The 20301-nt window shown below is 40.9% G+C and overlaps 1 protein-coding gene across 1 annotated transcript; it reads right to left on the minus strand.

The window, feature by feature from the left end:
- Positions 1-17649: 17649 nt before the first annotated feature.
- IVL (involucrin) lies at positions 17650-20054 on the minus strand. The gene is made up of 2 exons (XM_080802183.1): positions 20014-20054; positions 17650-19005 (listed from the first exon to the last, which is right to left on the minus strand). The coding sequence occupies exon 2, from the start codon at positions 18980-18982 to the stop codon at positions 17978-17980; it is 1005 nt and encodes a 334-aa protein (XP_080658309.1). The 5' UTR covers positions 18983-19005; positions 20014-20054; the 3' UTR covers positions 17650-17977.
- Between the last annotated feature and the right edge of the window lie 247 nt (positions 20055-20301).

The raw sequence follows: 20301 nt of genomic DNA on the forward strand, positions 1-20301 counted from the left end.
TGCCAACGGAAGTGTGAGGGAGGTAACATACCTTAGGACAACCACTGAGTATTAGAAGGCAGGAGTCCATAAGGAGAGGACATCCTTTTGTAGTCTCAGATGAGCAATTCTGTTGAATATTCTGCAAGGTCCTTAGAAGCCCTGGAGTGGGATTTAGCCACAGGTGCCCACAGTAACTCACAGCTCACAGCACACCCCTGGATTGACTTTGCTCCTGTTTTGTTGATTCTTTCTACTGTCCCTAACTTTAGGTACTTGGGGTAACTTCTCAAAGTAAACTATTTGTTTGCATTCTGTTGTCTTAGATCACAACTTTTTTAGGGGAAAACCAAGCTAAGACATCTCTATAAAATGTTCTAAAAGTTCTGCAGTCCTCTTTACATTTTTAAGTTGAAATTTATTTATTTTTATTTTTTTATTAAATTTTTTATTTATTTTCAGCGTAACAGTATTCATTCTTTTTTCACCACACCCAGTGCTCCATGCAATCTGTGCCCTCCCTAATACCCACCACCTCCCACCCCCTGCCCCTTCAAAACCCTCAGGTTGTTTTTCAGAGTCCATAGTCTCTCATGGTTCACCTCCCCTTCCAATTTCCCTCAACTCCCTTCTCCTCTCCATCTACCCTTGTCCTCTATATTATTTGTTATGCTCCACAAATAAGTACCATATGATACTTGACTCTCTCTGCTTGACTTATTTCACTCAGCATAATCTCTTCCAGTCCTGTCCATGTTGCTACAAAAGTTGGGTATTCATCCTTTCTGATGGAGGCATAATACTCCATAGTGTATATGGACCACATCTTCCTTATCCATTCATCTGTTGAAGGGCATCTTGGTTCTTTCCACAGTCTGGCGACCGTGGCCATTGCTGCTATAAACATTGGGGTACAGATGGCCCTTCTTTTCACTACATCTGTATCTTTGTGGTAAATACCCAGTAGTGCAATTGCAGGGTCATAGGGAAGCTCCATGGTACTGGCATAAAAACAGACACATGGACCAGTAGAACAGAGTAGAGAGCCCAGATATGGACCCTCAACTCTATGGTCAAATAATCTTCTACAAAACAGGAAAAAATATCCAGTGGAAAAAAGACAGTCTCTTCAATAAATGGTGCTGGGAAAACTGGACAGCTATATGTAGAAGAATGAAACTCGATCATTCTCTTACACCGTACACAAAGATAAACTCGAAATGGATAAAAGACCTCAAAGTGAGACAGGAATCCATCAGAATCCTAGAGGAGAACATAGGCAGTAACCTCTTTGATATCAGCCACAGCAACTTCTTTCAAGATATGTCTCCAAAGGCGAAGGAAACAAAAGTGAAAATGAACGTTTGGGACTTCATCAAGAGCAAAAGCTTCTGCACAGCAAAAGAAACAGTCAACAAAACAAAGAGGCAACCCACGGAATGGGAGAAGATATTTGCAAATGACAGTACAGACAAAAGGTTGATATCCAGGATCTATAAAGAACTCCTCAAACTCAACACACACAAAACAGACAATCATATTAAAAAATGGGCAGAAGATATGAACAGACACTTCTCCAGTGAAGACATACAAATGGCTACCAGACACATGAAAAAATGTTCATCATCACTAGCCATCAGGGAGATTCAAATCAAAACCACATTGAGATACCACCTTACACCAGTTAGAATGGCCAAAATTAGCAAGACAGGAAACAACGTGTGTTGGAGAGGATGTGGAGAAAGGGGAACCCTCTTACACTGTTGGTGGGAATGCAAACTGGTGCAGCCACTTTGGAGAACAGTGTGGAGATTCCTCAGGAAATTAAAAATAGAGCTTCCCTATGACCCTGCAATTGCACTACTGGGTATTTACCCCAAAGATAAAGATGTAGTGAAATTTATTTTTATTTTGTATTTAAGTAGTTATAAAATAGGATAGGGCACAATTTCTATATTGTCATAATTAGCATTTTTCAATGATTGTTTTACTATTTTATGGCAAATTTTAAACATATACAAAAGTGGACAGGATTATAGAATGAGTCCCATGTGTATCATCCAGTTTTAATAATAATCAAATTATGACCAGTCTTGTCTTGTTTATATCCCCAATAATTGCCCCCCCCCATTTTTTTTAAAGCAAATTCCAAATTCGTGTCCCTTCATCTATAGATATCTCTAAGCTAAGGATGATTCTGTTTCCTCCAAGGAGTTACGTTAAATATTATCTTAAAAGTACCAAAAAGCCTCTTATTATGAAATATCCACTCAGTGTTCACATTTCCAATTATTCATTATTTTTTAAGAATTTATTTGAATTGAGATCAAAATAACATAGCTCCACTGTTATTGGTTAACATATCTTTAAAGTTTATTTTATTTTTTTATGTAAGTTTTTTTTTGTTGTTGTTGTTGTTTTATCAGATAGAGAAAGAGAGAGCACAGGCAGGCAGAGTGGCAGGCAGAGGCAGAGGGAGAAGCAGGCTACCTGCCGAGCAAGGAGCCCAATGTGGGACTCGATCCCAGAATGCTGGGATCATGACCTGAGCCGAAGGTGCCGTGAAAGTTTAATTTAATCTATAAAGTTCCCTGTCCATTTTTTGTCTCCTCGAAAATTTTTATTGAAGAAATCACATTATTTGTTGTTAAGAATTTTTTATCTGGATTTTGCTGGCTGTGTCATCATGTTGTCCTTCAACATCACATAGGCCATGGTGTGGTTTTGCCTCCATTTATTCATATTGTGATAATTCTTCATATGACTTCCCATGAGCAATGGAATCTGTTCTGTCCTCACATGCACAAACCTGATGTGCCTGAGATTTTATGTCTCCTTGGAGTGGCCCTTAGCCAATGACTTATAGGCACTGGAGTGTGGAAGCTAGGCTCTCTTGCTTCACATCAATACATCCTTAAGTCTTCTTTTATGGTCTAAAGTTCTCTTGTGGGAGCAGGTGGAAGCTATCTTCCATAAGTCTTTGCCTGAAACCACACACTTGCATGATTTTGTCTTCTTCTCAGTCCTGCTTTTTCTACTCCTTTACTAGTTTCTCTTGGAAGAACTGCCTTCATAAATCACTTGCAAACAAATTCTTATTTCAGGGAGTGCTGCTGGGGAACCTAACAATGACAACCTATTGTGGTTTTAGGAAGCAGATTTTAATGGTGGGATTCTGTAACTGGCTCACTCACTGGCCATAAGAGACTAGAACCACTTCATTGGGGATAAGTGAAGTTCTGATTGCCCTTGGGGTATTGTAGCATATCATTACTATTTTTTTATGGTGAGCTGGGGCAAAATATGGCCAGTGGAAGGTGTTGTGCTGGCTTGTGTAGTACCTTTGACATTTGAGCCACGTGGAGAAAGGGGTAATCATTACGGGCAGTGAGATTGGTTGATTATTCCTGGATCCTACTGATGCTTTAAAGAGAAACAAATGACAAACTCAGGTCATCTGTTCACTATCTTAGGAGATGATATAAATGTCAGAAACCCTACATAGTAGTGTTTAAAGAACTTCCTCTCCTGCAGAGGGCAGATGGTTCTAAATACCAGGCCTAGGACCTAATCTTGACCTTCATAGAAAGCTGAATTTATAGTGTATATGTTCCTCTTTTGTTTTAAATGAAGGATAGCTGACACACAATGTTGCATTGGTTTCAGTGCACAATATAGTGATTTGACAAGTCTATATGTTATACTGTACTCACCATAAGTGTATCTACTTTGTGTCACCATAAAATGCGATTACAATACCATTGACTATATTCCTTATGCTGCACCTTTCATCCCTGTGACTTGTTGATTCCATAACTGGAAGCCTGTGACTACTACTCCCCTTCACCTATTTTGTCCATCACTTACTCCCACACCTCTCACAACCACCAATTTATTTTCTATATTTATTGTTCTGATTTGTTTGTTTTGTTTTTTAGATTCTACATATGAGTGAAATCATATGGGATTTCTCTTTCTCTGATTTATTTCACTCAACTTAATGTCCTCTAGGTCCATCCACATTGTCACAAATGGCAAGATCTCATTCTTTTTATGACTGAGTAATATTCCGTTATATATATATATATTATATATATATATATCTCTCACATCTTCTTTATTCATTTGTACAGATAGACACTTGGGTTGCTTCCCTATCTTGGCTATTGTAAATAATACTGCAATAAACATAGGGATATGTGTATCTTTTTGAATTAGTGTTTTTGTTTTATTTGGGTAAATACCTAGTAGTGGAATTACTGTATCATATAACATTTCTATTTCTATATTTTTTGGGGAGGATATCTGTACTATTTTCCATAATGGCTGCACCAATTTACATTATCCACCCACAGGGCATGAAGGTTGCTTTTCACATGTTTCTTATACTAAGAGCAGGGCCCTGGGGAAGAAATGTGAATACATTCACAAATGTGCTTGATAACACTGAATTCCAGAAACATCTGAATTTTCTCAGCCTGTAGAAATGGGCCACTCTCCTTAGGTAGGAGATGTCAGTCTTCACATTCCCATTGGCTGAAGACTCTGAAGAGACTTAGACTAATGTAGATGCCTTATAAGACAATACCTGTCTAACTCAAGATTTGCCTCCCTCCTCACTTGGCCATTGGTTAAAGTCTCAGTAAAGTCAGCTGGATTAGTGCTGCTTCTGCCTTAGAAGAGGGAAGGTAGGGAGTATTAGTCACTGAAAGAGTTGCAAGCAGTATGTTCCAGCACATAGAAGTGCTTACCTGGGAGAAGATTTTGAGAATGTTAGACCATGGGGAGGAAAATAGGAGACTGACTAGGAGTCTATTTATTGGTCTGAGGCAATACTTAAGACTCAATTCCACAGAGATGCTCTTAATATGCTGCTGGGATGCTTGTAGGACTTGAAAAAAGTTGTGGTGAAGGTACCAAGCTACCTGAGAGTATTGAGAAAAGGATATAGTGTTTGAGAGGTGGATGTATTAGAATGAATCTATTATACAACCCAAACTAAGCAACTGGATATGTTCTTCAGGAGAGCTTGGAAGACATTCCTTTCACTGAAGTTATAAAGAATGTACCAATGAAGGGGCATCATCACTGAGAAGCCAGATACTGGCTGTCTTCTGTAGTCTGGGGCTGAGATAGAAAATATTTATTCAACTGGGATCCACAGCGTCAGTGAAGATGATAGGATTCTGGAATAGCAGAAGATAAGTGACATTAGTTAGCCTTTAGAGGGAACAAAGTTGTGATTACTATAATAGCCAGCCAGACTGGAATCTCAGAATGTTCACCTAGATGCCCTGACTCACGATATCTAGAACAATGGGTAATAGAAGTCAGTACTCCTAAGGACAAGATGGATGGTCAGTCATTAAGGATATATATTTATTTCATATATATGGCAGATGTCAGCTACCTCAAAGCTAAGTTACAACTCTTTACTCAATATTCAGTCCTAAGGCAGTTCTCAGACCTAGAGCCCATTGATTGAAAGGATATCCAGTCCTCTTGAAGAAGGACCCTACAACACCTCATCAAGTCTATACAATAGTGATGCACCCAATTATTTCCCACGTAACTATACTTTGGAGAAAGAGAAATATCCAGATCTTTTAAGGGCGATTGGACATATAGTTTGAGCTGATACTAATATCAGAGACCCCAGGGATCATTATAGCCTTCTTGGTAGAATAAGAGGGTGAGGGAGTCAGTTGATAGAGTTCTGGCCCAGGTCCTTTTCACAATGGGTGCAAGAGGTCCGTAGACACACTCAAAGGTCATTTTTTTTTCAGTTCCTGTATTCACTGATGCCTTAATGGTAGGATGAACTTGCAGGATGAACATACTTAGGACCTGGAAGTTTTCTCATATTCGTTTCTTGGCCCATGGAGTAAGACCAATCTTAGTAGAAAGGCCAATTGAAATCCATAACACAGTGCAACTCCCCCTGCCCCACTGCCACTAAGAAGACAGTACATAAAATACAGTACAATATCATCCTGGGCATAATGACAGAGATTAGTGACATTCTCATAGTAGTTCCCTGTATAGGTTCCTATTTAATTCACCAGTATAACCCCTCAAAAATAAAATAAAACAGAGGTATCATAATGAATCATTGTGATGGCTAATTTTATGTGTCACTTTGGAGGGTGTTTACAAAGCTAAACATAGTCTTATTGTGTGATCCAGCAACTGTGGTTTTAGGGATTTGCCCAAATTACTTGAAAATCGATTTCTAAGACCAAAACCTGCATGCAAAGATTTGCAGCAGTTTTATTAATAATTGCCAAAAATTGAAGCTGACAGATGTCCTTCAATAGGTGAGTGGATCAACAAGTTTTGGTATATTCATACAATGAAATATTAGTCAGTGAGAAAAAGAAATCAACTACCAAAATATGAAAAGACATGGGTGAAATTTAAATACATATTGCTAAGTCAAAGAAGCCAATTTGTAAAGGCTACATGCTATAAGATTCCAACTGTATGACATTCCAGAAAAAGCAAAACTGTAGAGACAGTATAAGGATCAGTGGTTTTCACAAATTCAGGGAGAGCAGGGAAAGGGGGAACAGGTGAAGCATAGGCGAGATTTTTAGGGCAATAAAACTATTCTGTATTATAGTGTAATGGTATATATGGTATATATATATATAATGGTATATATATATGGTATATATATATATAATGGTATATATATATATATATATATATATATATATGCACTTGTCAAAGCCAATAGAATTTTACAGTGTTAAGAGTGAAGCTTAATTTATGAAAATTGAAAAAAATATATTAGAAGTCAAGGAATCCTGGAGAGCAATGCACACTGTGATGAGAGAATCTACGTTACAATGTATGAAACAATCTCACTGGAGGAGGTGACCCCAATAACTTTGGAAATGAGAAGGATCTGTAAGACTAAAGGCAAAGGAACTGTTCATAGGCATTGTCCCATAGTTGATACCCGTGCAAAGGGGAAAGGGTTCAGATTAATAATTCTGATTCAACTATATGTGTGTACTGGAAATGAATGAATAGGAAAATAGGTGGTGGAAGGTGGGTAGCAGGTTTCTCACTGTTGGAGTCAAACTTTGAAGGTGGGAAAAGGGACTAACCTAGTATGATCCATGTAGTAATGGACAGTGAGAGACATCAGTGTAAACTCATGTTTGCCTTGATTTACATAAAATTGGTTACATAAAGAAACATACATGCACATACACACCAGTTAGAATATTCAGTACGTTTTCTTTGTCAGCTGAGAAGTCCTGAAAGAAGCGACAAACCAGTAGCTGTGAGCATACCAAGTGCTCTCAGGTCTTGGATTCTAATATCATTCATTAAGTGAAACAAGGCTCCTTGAAAAAAATTGTTGATTCTAGACAGAGGGAGAAAACATACAGGACAAGCCTGGAGCATTTTGTGGTGTCAGAAAGTAAGAAAGTGCTCAAAAAGCAAAACAAAGAAAAAACAAAAAATAAAACCAAATTGAAGAAAGGACACAGAAGCTAATGGAAAGAGCTCCCAATGGGCAGAGCTGGAACAATCTGAGCAAGAAAATAAAGTACTGTTCAGGTTCTTTGTCCATTTCTTAATTTGTTTATTGTTATTGCGTGGTAAATGTTTTTTATATATTTTGAATATTAACACTTTACCAGATATGTGGTTTGCAAATATATTTTCCCCTGTTCCCTTTTCATTTTGTTGAATTGTTTCCTTTGTTGTGGAGAAACTTTTGTAAGTCCTAGTTGTTTCTTTTTGCTCTTGTTGCCTGTGCTTTTGGTGTCAAATCCAAAAAAAAAAATATTTGCCAAGACCATTGCCAAACAGCTTTTCCTCTATGTGTTCTTCTGGAAATTTTATGATTTCAGATTTTCCATTTAAGTCTTTAACCCCTTTTCAGTTGACTTTTGTATATGGTTCTAAGAAACCAATTCTATTCTTTTGCATATAGATATCCAGTTTTCCCAACACCATTTGTTGGGAAAATGCCTATGGGGAAAAGCCTATGCTTTTCCTATTGTATATTTTGGCATCTTTGTTGAAAATTTGTTGACCGTGTATGCATGGATTTATTTCTGATTTTTCCCTTTGGTTCCATTTATCTATGTGGTCACTTTTATATCAATATCATACTGTTTCCAACAGGTATATGAAAAGATGCCTGACATTACAAATCAGCATGAAAATGCAAATCAAAACCACAATGAGATACCACTTCACTCCAGTCAGAATGGCAAAATTAACAACACTAGAAACAACAGATGTTGGCGAGGGTGTAGAAAAAAGCGTACTCTCTTACACTGTTGATGGGAATGCAAACCGGTGCAGTCACTCTGGAAAACAGAATGGAGGTTCCTCAAAAAGTTAAAAATAGAACAACCCTAGGACCTAACCATTGCACTAACAGGTATTTATCCAAAGGATACAAAAATACTGATTCAAAGGGGCACATACACCCCCAATGTTTATAGCAGCGTTATCAACAATAGCCAAACTATGGAAAGAGTACAAATGTCCATTGACTTATGAATGGATAAAGATGTGGTATATATACATAACGGAATATTACTCAGTTATTAAAAAATGAAATCTTGCCATTTGCAATGACGTGGAGTGAACTAGAGGGTATTATGCTGAACGAAATAAGTCAATAAGATAATTATTGTATGTTCTCACTCATATGTGGAATTTAAGAAACAAAAGAGGGGAGCATAGAGGAAAGGAGATAAAAATAAAACAAGATGAAATCAGAGAGGGACACAAATCATAAAAAAAAAAAATAGGAAACCAACTGAGGGTTGCTGGAGGGGAGGGGACTGGAGGGATGGATTAACAAGTTCATAGGCATTAAGGAGCGCAGATGATGTAAGGAGCACTGGGTGTTATATACAACTGATGAATCACTGAACTCTACCTCTGAAACTAATAATACACTATATGTTAACTAATTGAATTTAAATAAAAAAAGATTCTCTCTCTCCCCCTCCCTTTGCCAACCCCCCCCCAAAAAAAAGATTAAAAGAAATCAAGAAAGGAGAATGGTGGTTGCAATTGTTGCAATGTACAGAGTTTCAGTTTTGCAAGATGAAAGTGTTCTGAAGATGGGCAGTTGCACAACAAAATAAATGTTCTCAATACTATTGAACTTTATAAGTATTAAGATAGTAAGTTTTTTTAAATTTTTTTATTTTAATAAACATATAATGTATTTTTATCCCCAGGGGTACAGGTCTGTGAATCGTCAGGTTTACACATTTCACAGCACTCATCATAGCACATACCCTCCCCAATGTCCATTTCCCCACCACCCTCTCCCGTCCCCCCTCCCCCCAGCAACCCTCAGTCTGTTTCTTGAGATTGAGTCTTTTATGGTTTGTCTCCCTCCCAATCCCATCTTTTCATTTTTTCTTTTCCTACCTCTCCCCAAACCCCCCGCCTTGCATCTCCACTTCCTCATATCAAAGAGATCATATGATAGTTGTCTTTCTCTGATTGACTTATTTCACTAAGCATGATACCCTCTAGTTCCATCCACATTGTCGCAAATGGCAAGATTTCATGTCTTTTGATGGCTGCATAGTATTCCATTGTGTATCTATATCACCTCTTCTTTATCCATTCATCTGTTGATGGACATCTAGGCTCTTTCCGCTGTTTGGCTATTGTGGACATTGCTGCTATAAACATTCGGGTGCACGTGCCCCTTCGGAGTACCACGTTTGTATCTTTAGGATATATACCCAGTAGTGCAATTGCTGAGTCGTAGGGTAGCTCTATTTTCAGTTTTTTGAGGAACCTCCACACTGTTTTCCAGAGTGGTTGCACCAGCTTGCATTCCCACCAGCAGTGTAGGAGGGTTCCCCTCTTTCCGCATCCTCGCCAGCATCTGTCATTTCTTGACTTGGTAATTTTAGCCATTGTGACTGGTGTGAGGTGGTATCTCATTGTGGTTTTGATTTGTATTTCCCTGATGCCAAGTGATGTTGAGCACTTTTTCATGTGTCTATTGGCCATCTGGATGTCTTCTTTGCAGAAATGTCTGTTCATGTCCTCTGGCTTTTCTTGATTGGATTACTTGTTTGTTGGGTATTGAGTTTGCTAAGCTCTTTATAGATTTTGGATACTAGCCCTTTATCTGATATGTCATTTGCAAATATCTTCTCCCATTCTGTCAGTTGTCTTTTGGTTTTGTTCACTGTTTCCTTTGCTGTGCAAAAGCTTTTGATCTTGATGAAATCCCAATAGTTCATTTTTGTCCTTGCTTCTGTTGCCTTTGGCGATGTTCCTAGGAAGAAGTTGTTGCAGTTGATGTCAAAGAGGTTGCTGCCTGCATTCTCCTCAAGGATTTTGATAGATTCCTTCCTCACATTGAGGTCCTTCATCCATTTTGAGTCTATTTTCATGTGTGGTGTAAGGAAATAGTCCAATTTCATTTTTCTGCATGTGGCTGTCCAATTTTCCCAGCACCATTTGTTCAAGAGGCTGTCTTTTTTCCATTGGATATTCTTTCCTGCTTTGTTGAAGATTAGTTGACCATAGAGTTGAGGGTCTATTTCTGGGCTCTCTATTCTGTTCCATTGGTCTATATGTCTGTTTTTGTGCCAGTACCATACTGTCTTGATGATGACAGCTTTGTAATAGAGCTTGAAGTCTGGAATTGTGATGCCACCGACTTTGGCTTTCTTTTTCATATTCCTTTGGCTATTCGAGGTCTTTTCTGGTTCCATATAAATTTTAGGATTATTTGTTCTATTTCTTAAAAAAAATGGATGGGATTTTGATAGGGATTGCATTAAATGTGTAGATTGCTTTAGGTAGAATAGACATTTTCACAATATTTGTTCTTCCAATCCATGAGCATGGAATATTTTTCCATTTCTTTGTGTCTTCCTCAATTTCTTTCATGAGTACTTTATAGTTTTCTGAGTATAGATTCTTTGCCTCTTTGGTTAGATTTATTCCTAGGTATCTTATGGTTTTGGGTGCGATTGTAAATGGGACTGACTCCTCAATTTCTCTTTCTTCTGTCTTGCTGTTAGTGTAAAGAAATGCGACTTGATTTCTGTGCATTGATTTTATATCCTGACACTTTACTGAATTCCTGTACAAGTTTTAGCAGCTTTGGAGTGGAGCCTTTTGGGTTTTCCACATATAGTATCATATCATCTGCAAAGAGTGATAGTTTGACTTCTTCTTTGCCAATTTGGATGCCTTTAATTTCTTTTTGTTGTCTGATTGCTGAGACTAGGACTTCTAGTACTATGTTGAATAGCAGTGGTGATAAGGGACATCCCTGCCATGTTCCTGACCTTAGCGGAAAAGCTTTTCGTTTTTCTCCATTGAGAATGATATTTGCGGTGGGTTTTTCATAGATGGCTTTGATAATATTGAGGTATGTGCCTTCTATCCCTACACTTTGAAGAGTTTTAATCAGGAAGGGATGCTGCACTTTGTCAAATGCTTTTTCAGCATCTATTGAGAGTATCATATGGTTCTTACTCTTTCTTTTATTAGTGTATTGTATCACATTGATGGATTTGCGGATGTTGAACCAACCTTGCAGCCCTGGAATAAATCCCACTTGGTCGTGGTGAATAATCCTTTTAATGTACTGTTGGATCCTATTGGCCAGTATTTTGGTGAGAATTTTCGCATCTGTGTTCATCAAGGATATTGGTCTGTAATTCTCTTTTTTGGTGGGATCCTTGTCTGGTTTTGGGATCAAGGTGATGCTGTCCTCATAGAATGAGTTTGGAAGTTTTCCTTCCATTTCTATTTTTTTGGAACAGTTTCAGGAGAATAGGAATTAATTCTTCTTTAAATGTTTGGTAGAATTCCCCTGGGAAGCCGTCTGGTCCTGGACTTTTGTTTGTTTGGAGATTTTTGATGACTGTTTCAATCTCCTTACTGGTTATGGGTCTGTTCAGGTTATCTATTTCTTCCTGGTTCAGTTGTGGTAGTTTATACGTCTCTAGAAATATATCCATTTCTTCCAGATTGTCAAATTTGTTGGCGTAGAGCTGCTCATAGTATGTTCTTATAATTGTTTGTATTTCTTTGGTGTTGGTGGTGATCTCTCCTCTTTCATTCATGATTTTATTTATTTGTGTCCTTTCTCTTTTCTTTTTGATAAGTCTGGCCAGGGGTTTGTCAATCTTATTAATTCTTTCAAGGAACCAGCTCCTAGTTTTGTTGATTTGTTCTATTGTTTTTTTAGTTTCTATTTCATTGATTTCTGCTCTGATCTTTATGATTTCTCTTCTCCTGCTGGGTTTAGGCTTTCTTTGTTGTTCCCTCTCCAGCTCCTTTAGGTGTAGGGTTAGGTTGTGTATTTGAGACCTTTCTTGTTTCTTGAGAAAGGCTTGCACTGCTATATATTTTCCTCTCAGGACTGCCTTTGTTGTGTCCCACAGATTTTGAACCATTGTGTTTTCATTATCATTTGTTTCCATGAATTTTTTCAATTCTTCTTTAATTTCCTGGTTGACCCATTCATTTTTTAGAAGGATGCTGTTTAGTCTCCATGTATTTGTGTTCTTTCCAAACTTCCTCTTGTGATTGAGTTCTAGCTTCAGAGAATTGTGGTCTGAAAATATGCAGGGAATGATCTCAATCTTTTGGTACCGATTGAGACCTGATTTATGACCCAGGATGTGGTCTATTCTGGAGAGTGTTCCATGTGCACTAGAGAAGAATGTGTATTCTGTTGCTTTGGGATGGAACGTTCTGAATAGATCTGAGATGTCCATCTGGTCCAGTGTGTCATTTAAGGCCTTTATTTCCTTGTTGATCTTTTGCTTAGATGATCTGTCCATTTCAGTGAGGGGAGTGTTAAAGTCCCCTCCTATTATTGTATTACTATCAATGTATTTCTTTGATTTTGTTATTAATTGGTTTATATAGTTGCCTGCTCCCATGTTAGGGGCATAGATATTTAAGATTGTTAGGTCTTCTTGTTGGACTGACCCTTTGAGTATGATATAGTGTCCTTCCTCATCTCTTATTATAGTCTTTGGCTTAAAATCTAATTGATCTGATACGAGGATTGCCACCCCAGCTTTCTTCTGATGTCCATTAGCATGGTACATTGTTTTCCACCCCCTCACTTTAAATCTGGAGGTGTCTTCGGGTCTACAATGAGTTTCTTGTAGACAGCATATTGATGGGTTTTGTTTTTTTATCCATTCTGATACCCTGTGTCTTTTGATTGGGTCATTGAGCCCATTAACATTCAGGGTAACTATTGAGAGATATGAATTTAGTGCCATTGTATTGCCTGTAAGGTGACTGTTACTGTATATTGTCTCTGTTTCTTTCTGATCTACTACTTTTAGGGTCTCTCTTTGCTTAGAGGACCCCTTTCAATATTTCCTGTAGAGCTGGTTTGGTGTTTGCAAATTCTTTCAGCTTTTGTTTGTCCTGGAAGCTCTTTATGTCTCCTTCTATTTTCAATGATAGCCTAGCCAGATATAGTATTCTTGGCTGCATGTTTTTTCTCATTTAGTTCTCTGAATATATCATGCCAGTTCTTTCTGGCCTGCCAGGTCTCTGTGGATAGGTCCGCTGCCAATCTAAGGTTTTTGCCCTTTGTATTACCGACTTCTTTTCCCGGGCTGCTTTCAGGACTTTCTCTTTGTCGCTAAGACTTGTAAATTTTGCTATCAGGTGACGAGGTGTGGACCTATTTTTATTGATTTTGAGGGGCATTCTTAGCATCTCCTGGATTTTGATGTTTGTTCCCTTTGCCATATTAGGGAAATTCTCTCCAATAATTGTCTCTAATATACCTTCTGCTCCTCTCTCTCTTTCTTCTTCTTCTGGAATCCCAATTATTCTAATGTTGTGTTGTCTTATGGTGTCGCTTATCTCTCGAATTCTCTCCTCGTGGTCCAGTATTTGTTTGTCTCTCTTTTGCTCAGCTTCTTTATTCTCTGTCATTTGGTCTTCTGTGTCACTAATTCTTTCTTCTGCCTCATTTATCCTAGCAGTGAGAGTTTCCATTTTTGATTGCACCTCATTAATAGCTTTTTTGATTTCAACTTGGTTAGATTGTAGTTCTTTTATTTCTCCAGAAAGGGCTTTTATCTCTCCAGAGAGGGTTTCTCTAATATCTTCTATGCCTTTTTCGAGCCCGGCTAGAACCTTGAGAATTGTCATTCTGAACTCTAGATCTGTCATGTTACCAATGTCCATATTGATTAGGTCTCCAGCCTTTGGTACGGCCTCTTGTTCTTTTTTTTGAGGTGAGTTTTTCCACCTTGTCATTTTGTCCAGGTAGGATTTGCTTTCTCCTGCTGTGGAATTCCGCCGTTCTTGGTGACTGAAGTTGGTTTTGGATGGGTTTCTTGTTGATCTTCTGGGTGAGGGGCCTGTTGTAGTGATTCTCAAGTGTCTTTGCCGAAGGCGGAATTGCACCGCCCTTGCCAGGGGCTGGGCTAAGTAATCCGCTCGGGTTTGCTTTCGGGAGCTTTTGTTCCCTGAGCGCTTTCTGTAGAGTTCCGGAGGACAGGAATGACGATGGCGGCCTCCCAATCTCTCGGCCCGGAGGAGCCGAGAGCTTGGGGTTCCGCTCCTCAGTGCGCTCTCAGAGCAAAGCGCCCAACCGCCCCGCCTCCCTGGCCTGCAGTCGCACCTCGAGGAAAGCAGTCAATTGCTGGAGCTGGAGAAAAGTGCCGGGTCGCTTCCATCTCTGCAGCCTCCAGCCGCTCTCTGAGCCCACCCAGCCTGCGACCGGCACAAGGTAACCCCGGGCTTAGAGCTCACTCCTCGGCTTTGTCGCTGTAGCCGGCTTCCCCACTCTAATACCTGCGAGCTCTGCGGCACTCAGACACCCCCAGTCCTTCTGTGACCCTGCAGGACCTGGGGTTATGCTGACCCCACCTGGGTTTCCCCCCAGTTTAGCCTCTGGAGCGATGTCTCCCAGTGGAGCCAACTTTAAAAGTCCTGATTTTGTGCTCCGTTGCTCCACCGCTTGCCGGGAGCCGGCCCCTCCCCCCGGGGTCTATCTTCCCGTCGCTTTGGATTCACTTCTCCGCAGGTCCTACCTTTCAGAACGTAATCGATTTTCTGTTTCTAGAATTGTTGCTCTTCTCTTTGATTTCCCGTTGGATTTGTAGGTGTTCACAATGGTTAGATAAGCTGTCTAGCTGATCTCCTGCCACCCGATGTCATCTCAGCCTGCTACTTCTCCTCCATCTTGACTCCTTCCCCCAGATAGTAAGTTTTATATTATATGTGTTTTACCATAATAAAAAAGAAAAAAATAACTATTGGATTATAGTCCCAAATATATAATAAATATTCATGAGTCCACATTGATATAAATAACTGATTAAACACATAAATAAACAAATAGTGAGAAGGAAGAGACAAATTTCCCATACAGAAAATTCCAAATAATTTATGTTGATACTTCACCCTCAATAACAGGGAGCTTACTCCCCATTTCACATGGTGACTTCCTTCCAAACAATACACTATAGAAAGATGGGAGATGATGGGTAGGTTGAGGAGAGTTTATCTTCATAGTGGGAAAACCTGACACACTACATCAGTCAGGAGATCAAAATGATGAATCATGTTAGGAGTATGTGCTTTTCATATAATGGAATGACAATGGAACTTTACTTCTGTACTCTTCCTCATGAAAACCCATAACTTCAGTCTAATCTTATGATTAGAAAACATCAGACAAACCCATACTGAGGGATAGTCTACAAAGTAGCTGATCTGTACTCCCTCAAAATGGTCAACGTCACCAAACACAAGGGAACTCTGAGACACTGTCAGTCACAAGGAACCTAGGAGACAAGATGACTAAATATTGTGGAGTATCTTAGGTGGGATCCTGGGACAGAAAAAGACTTTAGGTTAAAACTAAGGAAATTGGAGTAGGTCATGAACTTTAGTTATTATATCAATATTATATCAATATTGTTTTGTTAATTATAATAAGTGAACCATATCCATGTAAGATGTTAATAATATGAGAGATTGGGTGTGAAGTATGTGGAAACTCTGTACTAGATTCTCAACTTTTTTGTAAACCCAAAGCTGCTCTAAAAAATAAGGTCTATTAAAACAAACAAACAAACAAACAACATCAAAACCTAACTCTCCAAAGAAAATGAGTGCATACTCTGAGTTTTTTCTGATTACTTTTCCCTTTGCCCCAATATTCCTACCCAGTCCTACCCAGACTTCTCTTAACTTTTGTTCTGTTAGGAGGACTTGAGCTCATCCTCATCCTGTAAGTACAGACAGTCCCTTACTTACCATGGCTGGACTTACGATTTTTTGACTATGCAATGGTGTGGAAGCAATATGCATTCAGTAGAAACCATACTTCAAATTTTGAATTTGGATCCTTTCCTGAGCTAGCAATATGTGGATGATACTCTCTTGTGATACTGGGCAGAGGCAGGGAGCCCCAGCTCTCTGTCAGCCACACAGTCATGAAGGTGAATAGCTGATACTCTTATAGCCATTCTGTACCTATACAACCATTCTGTTTTTCAGTTTCAGTGCAGTGTTCAATAAGTTGCATGAGTGCCATTCAGGTCTGTTGGGTCTAGCCGCCTGTGGACGTCTCAACAGGGATACCCCTGGCATACCCTCATGGCTGTGGTAAAATAGGTGGCTTGAGATAACCTGCCTGAAATGATGGGGTTAAATAGTTAAAAGCAGGTAATTTGAAGCATTGAATGGAGAATTTTCCCCAGGAAGGAGAAGGCCCCAAGTCTTGGTGTGATTGATGGCAGTAAAGGCTACAGAAATGTCAGGGAGGGTAATGGCTACAGTGGCCTTGGATCTGTATATCTCCAGCCTACTGAGAACTTCCATGATTCCAGTAGGCCCAACATTTACTTTCTTTTAGTGACTCTGTCACTATCACTTATTAGGACTACTCTTGAGACTCTCCTCTTCCCACCTTGCTCAATTCTGCTTCTATCACTTTTATAAAGTTTTCCTTAGCCAAGTAGACCCCCATAAAACTCTTAGAAGCCATTCTACAGAGGGAACACCAAGGAAGGGACCAGAACCCAGCCGAAGCCCCCATACCTACCTCTTTGATATCTTCCCAGAGCCCTTCCCAAAGTGAGGAGATGGAGATCAGAGGTTCTGGGCTGAGCTTACCAGGGACTAGGATTGGACCTGGTGTGTGGTGTAAGGCAGTGTTGAACTGAGGTGGGCAACCAGATTAACTTGTCCCTGCTTCATGACCAGCAATTGGCAAGCATTGCTTTCGGGTCTATGAGTGAAGTTATTTCGGTTTGGTATTGGTTTGGTTTCCTTTTAAGAAACTCATGAATAGGGGCACCTGGTGGCTCAGTGGGTTAAAGCCTCTGCCTTTGGCTCAGGTCATGATCCCAGGGTCCTGGGATTGAGCCCCGCCTTGGGCTCTCTGCTCAGCAGGGAGCCTGCTTCCCTTACTCTCTCTCTCTGCCTGCCTCTCTGCCTACTTGTGATCTCTGTCTGTCAAATAAATAAAAATTTTAAAAAATCTTAAAAAAAAGTCATGAATATATTGGGTGGTTTGGGGAGCAGAGTTGAAGAATGTCTTTCCTCCTTTAGGAACTGGTCAAGAGAGTCTGTTGCAACCACTGACCCACACACAGGTTTTTATATGGTGAGAAACAGAGGAGTAAAGACAAAGAGAATACAGGATCCCAGGACTTCCAGGATTTATTCTGTATTATTGTACACACTCACAGATTCAACTATAATAATGGGGACAAAATCAGAGTTAGTGTAGTAACTGTCTCTTCAGGCAGAGGTTCTGGCCACCGGAGGTTGGGACTGAGCTCATCAGGGGTGGTTGCTGGACAATACCTTCTCCTTCCCTCAGCCCCATTGAAGAAACAGAAGGATAGGGTCAGGCAGGTTCACAGATAAGGCAGGCCTCCCAGGCTGGGGACCTGAGATAAGTGAGGCCACTGGCTCTTTCTTCACTTCTGTGGGATGGCCTGAGAGCCTTTGGAACATTAGGGGGTGCTTACTTATGTTTCGGAGGGCCATACACCTTCTGCTTCTGCTGTTGCTGCTCCGTCAGGGGTAAGACTTCTCCCTTCAGTGGCTGAACCAGCTGGGTCTCTTGGACCTCACCAGGAGCTGGGACAATTGCAGGCTGCTCCACCTGCCCCTCCTCCTGCTCTGCTGGCTCTGGCTGCTGCTCCTGTTGTTCCAGGAGCTGGTCTTCTTTCTTTTCCAGTGGCTCATTTCTCTTTGCTAGCTCTTGATCCAGTTGCTGGTCCAAGAACTTTTTTTCCTGTTTCGGCTCTTCCTTTTGCTGCTGCTTCCTTTGTGCTTTCACCTGCTCCAGCTGCTGTTCCAGATTTTTTGCTTCCTGATGTTCCTCACACTGTTCCTTTTGCTGCTGCTGTAGTATTTTCTGTTCCTGTAGCTCCTCATTCTGCTGTTCCAGATGCTGTCCCAAGTGTAATTCCTGCTCCTGTAACTCTTGCAGCTGCTGCTGTTCCAGATGCTCTTCCAGGTGAAGTTCCTGTTCCTGTGATTCTTGCTGCTGCTGCTCCAGATGCTGTTCCAGGCACGGCTTCTGTTCCTGTGTTTCTTGTTGTTTCTGCTGCTGTTCCAGGCACAGTTCCTGCTGCTGTGATTCTTGCTGTTGCTGTTGCTGATCTTCCAGATGCTGTTCCTGCTGCTGTGATTCTTGCTGCTGCTGTTGCTGATCTTCCAGATGCTGTTCCTGCTGCTGTGATTCTTGTTGCTGCTGGTGCTGCTGCTGTTCCAGATGCTGTTCCTGCTGCTGTGGCTCACATTGTTGCTCAGATACCCCCTTCACAAGAGTGGTGTGTTTCTCCCCATGCTCCAAGAGGACCTCTGCTGGGAGCTTGGAGGGCATATTCTGGCACAAGGCAGGTAGTGAAGTTGGTTCTTTCACTTGCTCCTGATGGGTATTTATGGGAGGAGAAACAGGCTTGAGGGGCTCTTGATTGAGGGCAGGGGGCAGGGTCACTGGCAGAGTATGTTGCTGGGACATCCCGGAAGCTGATCTAGATAAACCTGAAAAACAGTAGGGGTCAGAAGGGTGACTGAAGGCAGATGGAGTGGATGAATCCCCAGAATCTGCAGAATGGTCTGGTTTCTTAACATCCCTTCTCCTTCCTTGCATTGGGGCTCTCCTATCCACTCTGGGGTTATGTTTCCCAGAAGCAACAAAGTGAAGGGGAGGAGGGGGAGGGCTGAGAAGGCCCTCCTGGGAGCCTCTTATTCCCAGAAAGAGCCAAAAAAGAAGTCCATCTTCAGAGTCCATGGACTCTGTCCATGGACACACCTAGACTACTCACAGAACATAGTATCAGCTTAAGTGTCCCACTAAAAGATTGCATGTTTCTGAGCAGGTCACTTAATCTTGCTGGGCCTCAGATTTTCCTCCACAAAATTAACAGATTGGCCTGTTCAACTCCAGGGGTTTCTCTCATGACCTTCAGAAATTTAGCTGCAATGCTAGCACTTGGGGGATGGGGTGGGGGGATGGGCTGGAAAGGTGCTGGGAAGTGGAGCCAGTTCGTTCAAGTCCTATACTTCTGAGTTGGGTTTTCCAGTTCCTGCTTTGCCTGGGTTTCTCCAAATAGATTTTTCCCATTTTGCCATTCTCTCTTCTGCAGCACAACAAGAGTTACACGCATTTTCCTCAAACCCCTGCCCCCCTAAAGAAGGCACAATCACAGTCAGCCCAAATCAAATATCCCCATCTTACCTTTTCTCCCTCTCTCTCTCTTTCTCTCTCTCTCTCTTTCGCACGCGCACACACACACACACACACATACTCCAGAACATCAAACCAAGGAAAGATGGGACAGGAGGGAAGGGGATTGCTTTGAATTCTGTGTTTCCATGCCATGGCATGTCATTTAGCACAATGACCTGAGCTCTCCTAGAAAGACATGTAGTCTAGGTGAATCCAGCCTGAGAGTGATCCATGCACCCACCCAGGCTGGCCACCCTAGCCACATTCTGGTGTGTTGGATGTCCCTGGTGCCAGCCCCAGTCCTTCCAACTAATACTTACCAGACTCACAGTCAGGATAGCTGCAGAGGCCTCTAGTGGAGTTCTGAACTGAGCAGGGGCCAGGGTGCCTTTTATATGGTTCCCCAGCCCATCCTCCTTCCCTGGTTGAAGGAGATGGACTGGTTTCACCACTCAGGTTGGTCAACTTCCTTCAGCCCCTTCCTGACTCATCCCAGGCACCTGAAGCAGAAAACCCCTCAGGGCTCCTTTTCACAGAGACACCCAGAGAGCTCTGGGGGCTCTGTCACTCCTGTGATACTCATCTGACCTGGGCATGGGGAGGCGAGG

The sequence above is a fragment of the Martes martes genome (genome assembly GCF_963455335.1).
Source record: "Martes martes genome assembly, chromosome: 4".
Lineage (NCBI taxonomy): Eukaryota > Metazoa > Chordata > Mammalia > Carnivora > Mustelidae > Martes > Martes martes.

Excerpts from the sequence above, each read along its gene's own strand:
- IVL (XM_080802183.1), bottom strand. The coding sequence starts at position 18,982 with ATGTCCCAGCAACATACTCTGCCAGTGACCCTGCCCCCTGCCCTCAAT.